We start from the raw sequence: 6,946 nt of genomic DNA on the forward strand, positions 1-6,946 counted from the left end.
TATTCGTAATTCTCTCCCCCTCCCTCGCTTTGAGATATCAGAAGAGTGTAGCAGGGATATGGCTCCTAGCATTAGCTGATCTGAAGACACCGCATAAGTGATCAGCAAACACACGTGTCGCTCAACCAGAACGAACAGGATTCTTTGGATTCCTTCCAGATCCGCCTGGCTTTTTTTTTCCCCCCCTTTCTCCCCCCCCCCCCCCCCCCGCTTGCTCCCCCTCGCTTGCTCCAGATTTTACTTCTGGTTGCCTGTGAGGGTTTTGCTCCTCCCTTCTGAAATCCTATATTAACTGTGGCCAAAGCTGGGTAAGAGAAACACAGCTCATTGTTGGTGAGTGCTGATGAGCCTCGCAGAGGAGCGAGAAACAGCTTTTGCGTTTGCTGCAGCCGCCGTACCACCAGTAGTAGCAGCACCAACACTAATTAATAATTAGTATCCTCACGTAACCACAGGGAAGAGAAAAAGAAAAGCCCCCTCTATGCTGGGCGAGCTTTACTGACTGATTTTATCAACACCCTTGGAGCAACAACAACAAGAAGAGAGAGGTGAGTGTAATGGAGGGGGGGTTTGATTGTTGTTTGCTTGTTTGTTCTTTGGTGTACAGCGGCAGCATGGATGTGAACGGTGCAAGAAAGAATACGGGTCATTCTCAGTTGTGCACCATAAGCTCCTTACATATGTGTTATAAAAATAACAGAATAGGAAAAGCCTTGCGGACTTAATTCTAAAGTTGCTGACGGGAGGTGGGACTCGTTTCCTTTGCTGTTCTTTGCAGGGTATCTTTTGAAAGGTTTCCACGGCTTGGAATGGAAAGAATGGCTAATTCCTTTGGGAGGCGGGTGTTTGGTGGACGCGGTACTTTTAGTTGCTAGGTGTGCAGGAGTTGCAATGGGAAGGTGGGTGAGTTCTTAGGACTCGCAGTACGGACTGGTTTGGGCTGCAGACTTCTTTCAAATAAATCAGTAGCATTGTGTGAGGGAGCGCTGCTGCACGCTCTTTCGGAGGGGAGAGGTCGCTTTTTAAGGGACCCGTGCAAGTGTAAAAGAGTGTGGGTTTTAAGAAATATCTCTTTCCATATGTTAACTTTCTAGGTGGCAAATGGCAGACCACATGATGGCCATGAATCATGGGCGATTTCCTGATGGAACCAGCGGGCTTCATCATCACCCTGCACATCGAATGGGGATGGGTCAGTTTCCGAGCCCCCATCACCATCACCAACAGCAGCAACATGCCTTCAGCGCCTTGATGGGCGAGCATATACATTATGGAGCTGGAAATATGAACGCAAATGGCGGGATCAGACATGCAATGGGGCCAGGGAACGTGAACGGGGGGCATCCTCCCAGCAGCATGCCTCCCACGGCACGATTTAATAATTCTCAGTTCATGGCCCCTCCTGTTGCAAGCCAAGGAGGCCCCTTAACGGCCAGCATGCAGCTGCAGAAGCTAAACAACCAGTATTTTAGCCACCATCCGTATCCTCACAACCACTATATGCCGGACTTGCACCCTGCAAATCTTCCGATGAACGGAACAAACCAGCATTTCAGAGACTGCAACCCAAAGCATAGCAGCAGCAGCAGCAGCGGCATGCCTCCTTCAGTTCCCCATGTCCCTGCAGCAATGCTGCCTCCCAATGTCATAGACACTGACTTCATAGATGAGGAGGTGCTCATGTCCTTAGTCATAGAAATGGGTTTGGACCGCATCAAGGAGCTTCCTGAGCTGTGGTTGGGACAGAACGAGTTTGATTTCATGACAGACTTCGTTTGCAAACAACAGCCCAGCAGAGTGAGCTGCTGACTTCTTTAAAACAAACAAAGGACTTTCTATCAGTGTGAATGAAAACATTCCCTTAGACACAGTATCTCGCTTTTCAGTGCTGGAAAGGTTGAGAATCTGGAAAGCAGAGTAAACTATAAGCTTGTATAAATTGGGGTTGTTTTTAAATAATTGCTGCCATTTTTTTATTTTTTTATTTTTTTATTTTTTTTTTTTGTAGTTTTGACACTCACTTCCCTTCCTGCAATAATAATTTCTGGCTAACTCTGGCTTTTATGGCTTTTTATGGGTTTTCCTATCTCCCCCCCCACCCCCACAATTGCCTCACAGTAACATATCCATAATTTCAACAGTGCTCAGCTGTTAGGTATTAATCTTGGCAAATTGCTTAATCTTGTGGATTTTGTAAACAATGATTTCCAATGACTTGAACTGCATTCAGATTCTGAGTGAACAGGGAAAAAATTCCATTAGTTGGTTGCATGAACTTTGAAGGGCAGATATTACTGCACAAATGCTGCCATCTTGCTTCATTTTTAACTATGCATTGTAGTGCAGACTAATTTTTTGTTTTTTAATATGCTAAACTGGAAGCTTAACAGATGTGGGGCCAACCCCTCCTAGATCAGGAAAAGAATAATGTTACTTAAAGTCTGCTTCCCAGTTCCCCTCCCCCATATGTACAGACAATAATATGGTGTGGATGGAATGTTGACTAGTCAGTGGCAAACATTTCACAGATTTTTATTTTGTTTCTGTCTTCAGCATTTTTGACACTGTGCTAATATAGTTTATTCAGTACATGAAAAGATACTACTGTGTTGAAAGCTTTTTAGGAAATTTTGACAGTATTTTTGTACAAAACATTTTTTTGAGAAAATATTGTTAATTTATTCTATTTTAATTTGCCAATGTCAATAAAAAGTTAAGAAATACTTTAGTTTTTCTAGAAGTCATTTTACCAAACTTTTTCTTCCGAACCCCCCTTACCCTTGGTAAGTAGAACATCTACCTGTGGGGGGAAAAAAAAACTGTTAGTGTGCAGGAAAACATTCAAAAGTAGAATTACATTGCACCAATGTATATTGAAATCAGGAGAGCAGGATTTAAACATAATAATGGCATAAAGCTTAATAAGAAACATTGTAATATGCCTGTCAGTGTGGTTTTATCAAAAATAAAGTTGCCAAGAAGCAACTTTTTGTGTGTCACTTGCCAGCATAGTTGCTTTAAATGTAGTTGTCCAGAATTATGATGCATAAAGTATTTATTATATTTATCTATTAAACTTGTAATTTTATAAATTCTCTTTCACTTACATGTTAGACTTTTTCTTTTGTATTTTTACTGTCATGTTGAAGAGTTATTTAAAAGATGGACTCATTAGGTGGTGGGGATTTTTTTTTCTATGTCATCTTTGATTATTTGGTTTACATTGAGTTTCATACAGAAATCTAAGATATGCATCACATTGAAATCTACTATTTTTCATATTTAGTGAGTTTAGGAAAAGGAAATACCTAGCAGTTAAGTTTTTTAATTTTCTAGTGTGGGACAAGCCTAATCCATTTCTTTTCTCAGACACGGTTGCCAACTAATTCCCAGTTAAATGAATTTGTATCCATTTGATTCCAGTATTTTGGAAAGGGGGGCAGGAACTTTGCCTTATAATGAATGTATACATTTGTTCTTTTTGAGGGACAAATCTTGCTGTTCGTTTTTTTTTTTTTTTTTTTTTTTTTTTTTTACTTCCTCTGCCCCCTCTTCCCTCCCCAAAAAAACCCAACAAAATCCCTTCCATGTAAATCTTTACTTCAGTAAGGACAGCAGGATCCAATCTCTAATAATACTTATAATCTCATTTAGCTATGCTTCCCAAGTTTGACACCGATCTGACACCATCCTCTTTCTAATTCTTTTTAAATTATTTTTTCAGTGTTGTGAGTTTGTGTGATGGGAAAGAACAAAACTATTATGTAGTTGAATTTTTGATTGTGGGTGTGTAAACAGAGGACAATAACCCCTGAGAGAGAGAGAGAGAGAGTGTGTTTGTGAATTACAGTGTTATGAATCCAGCTGGGAAATTAAGCTGCTTAGTATTGCCAAACAACTGATGGTAAAAGTGATACTTTTAGCTTTACCCTTTTTACACACAAACTTGTCTAGTTTATCAATGTGTAAAATCCATACAAATATTCAAAATGGCTAATGTTCATAAAATACACCAACAGACACAACAAGAGTAGGGTGGCCAGATGTCCCGATTTTGGGGTCTTTTTCTTATATAGGCTCTTATTATCTCCCACCCTCTGCCCCGATTTTTCACAGTTGCTGTCTGGTCACCCCAAACTAGAGACAAGCAGGTGTGCAGGTTTGGGGAAGTGGTAGTATAATGATGCCTTACTCCCCAGTATTTCCAAGTAGGAAACATTCTCTCCTTATTCCTGTTTCTGACAAGACAACAGTATATTTCAAACAGTGGTCACTAATTTTGTGTGTCCCTAAATAATATTGAATGCCCTTGAACCATATCTTATCAATTGTCCTATAACTTAGTGCTTAGAAGAATGCAGATATAGTGTTAAAAGCTACTGCCTAATTTGGCACTAAATCTTTTTTCCATTTTTGAGGCTGTTTGTCCTATAAATCACTTTGACGGCCTCCTTTAGGTTTTTTTCTGATGTAAAACAAACTATCTGAATACTAACTGCTGTTTAACTCATCTTCAGTAGACTCCTAAAACATAAGGGAATAGTCTTCTGTTTACTGCTACAGATTCTTGATTTATAAATGGTGAAAACATGGATTCTTCTTAGTGGAAGCATTACTACTTAGTCTGTGTGCAGTGATAAATCCTCCCATATAAGCTTTTCCATAAATAGGTAGTTTTATAGGCCCACAGGAAAAAATCTATTTGCATACACCTTATTGCATAACTCCTGTGCTCTAGTTCCTCCAGACAATGTCAGATCAGATTGAACTGCTAAAAGCGCTGGTTTTGTCCAGAGAGAAATAGTGCAAAGAATTTGTGCTGACCTTTGAGATTATACCACAGATACATTTGCAGAACATTTATAATCACATCGCCTAAATTGTCACTTAATTGCTAAAAGAGTGTCAGATAATGGTGGATGTCAAACTATATTTCTTTTGCTACATTTCAAACTACATTTTCTTTTTCGTAGCATTGTCTACCAAACAACAGTTATGGCCTGACCCTAATCTCTCTGAAGTGAAGTCAATGGCAAAATTCTCACTGTCTTCATGTGGAGCAGTAGAAGGCCTATCTGGCTTTTTGTAGTGTTTCTAGATATGTTTAAATAATTTGTAGTTTGGGCAAAATAATTAGTGAAATATGTACAGTGACCTAGTTTATCAGATATCCATAAACCTTGTGGTTGCATCCTGTTAATTTGCTTATAGTACAGGAAACCTGACCTCTGTACTTTGGCTGTTTTTCAAAAAGTTCTAATATGGTACATGAGATCTACTGTTCTTTAAGCCATGTCCATAAATAGACACACTGCTTTAGTTGCAGGGGAGATCAAGGATAAGCTTTCACATAACACCAAACATACTTGTCAGAAAAATAGATACTGATTAATAAAATAATTTCAGTGTCTTGTAGCTGAAAAAAATATAGGGACAGCCGGTTTGCTGATGCTGATAAAGCCATTACAGCCTTAGCTGGGTCTTGCAAGAACAGTTACCTCATCACAGCTGTTTATGGGGTACTCTACAGAGCATACCAAGAATAGGCTGACATCTATTGTGAAGTTTATAGTCTCAATGACTTTTACAACTGTAAAAGTCTGGGCTGGATATAAATTCATGTCATCAGTAAAGGCCAGGTCCTTTAGAGCAAAATATTAATCCACTAATCTGTTATGGGTGGTCAGCTTTGAAATATAAACTCTTTTCAGCCCTGAATATATTAGGTGTTTGCGCCCCCTTGTGGTTTGCATATTAAAAGGAAAGCAGCTATTTTCTTAAAGGGATATTTTTTCAGAACCAATGTTTACCTGTGGAATAACAAGCATACATCTGAATGACAGATGTCCAGTTAAATTAAAGGGATTCTGAAAACAAACTAATCAAAACTGGAGAAAGGAAGTACATTAACACTCAGAAGAAAATAACCTTACATGCCAAAGAGTTATAACAAACTGTATGCAGCTTACTGCACTCCTTACTCCATAAAAATTTCCAGTCAGGAAGCAGTGCTACAGTATTCTACCAGAGCAGTCCAAAACACTGTTGTATAATATATGTAAACAGGGAAGTTCTGAAGTGCAGTCAATTTCAGGTGGAAAGATGGCAACTATTCTGCACCCTAGCATCATCCACACTACTGGAGGATGAAGTGGATAATAAGGTATCCAGTCGTACCTGCAAGGAGTCAAAATATAATTACTTGGCTTTTAAATTGCCTTATTTTTGTAAAAAAGGCCAAAGTGAGATGTCATTTATTTAAAAGTAAACATTCCCTTTCTATGTTACATTCTGCACCAAACATAACTAAAAATGAAATCATTTCCTTTTCATTATGAATGCTCTTTGTTTACTTTTAATATTTCTCTCAGCATGGACAGTGAAAGCAGGCAGATCACTTTTTAGTCAGTTCCATTTTCTTCTTCCTAGTCACTAGCACAATGTTACAGAGTTTGGGTTTCAAGTACTGCAGAAGAACGTTTATTTTTAAAAAGTAACTTTCCATTATAATTAGAAAAAATTATGAAAACATTTCTGTCAGGGTCAGGTTTTGTAAAAGTTTATTGTTCTACAAAATCTAAGAGTTAGACTGTCCCTTGCTTAAGCTATTCCTGCGATAGTGACTAGAAACTGCCCAAGTCTGGGTTGCATGCAGTGTAGCTGTAGCTGTGTCAGTCCCAGGATATTAGAGTGACAAAGTGGGTGAGGAAATATCTTTTCTTGGACCAGCTTGTTTCTCTTACCAACAGAAGTTGGTCCAATAAAAGATATTACTTCACCCACCTTGTCTCTCGAGTCTGGATTGGTGGAGTTTCCATTTAAATGTCTCTTTGGCAGAGACACTGTTTTCCACACACCCAGATCTTGTAGGGAGTTTATATTCTGCAACCTATGGATCTTTGGAACTTGACCAGAAGCTATGGTCATCTCTCTGTATGGAGACCCT

General features: G+C 39.1%; 1 protein-coding gene across 1 annotated transcript; it reads left to right on the forward strand.

Annotated features, from left to right (window-relative positions):
- Positions 1-318: 318 nt before the first annotated feature.
- CITED2 (Cbp/p300 interacting transactivator with Glu/Asp rich carboxy-terminal domain 2) lies at positions 319-3,106 on the forward strand. The gene is made up of 2 exons (XM_050949904.1): positions 319-548; positions 1,095-3,106. The coding sequence occupies exon 2, from the start codon at positions 1,102-1,104 to the stop codon at positions 1,807-1,809; it is 708 nt and encodes a 235-aa protein (XP_050805861.1). The 5' UTR covers positions 319-548; positions 1,095-1,101; the 3' UTR covers positions 1,810-3,106.
- The last annotated feature ends 3,840 nt before the right edge of the window (positions 3,107-6,946 follow it).

This window comes from Gopherus flavomarginatus, chromosome 4 (genome assembly GCF_025201925.1).
Source record: "Gopherus flavomarginatus isolate rGopFla2 chromosome 4, rGopFla2.mat.asm, whole genome shotgun sequence".
Lineage (NCBI taxonomy): Eukaryota > Metazoa > Chordata > Testudines > Testudinidae > Gopherus > Gopherus flavomarginatus.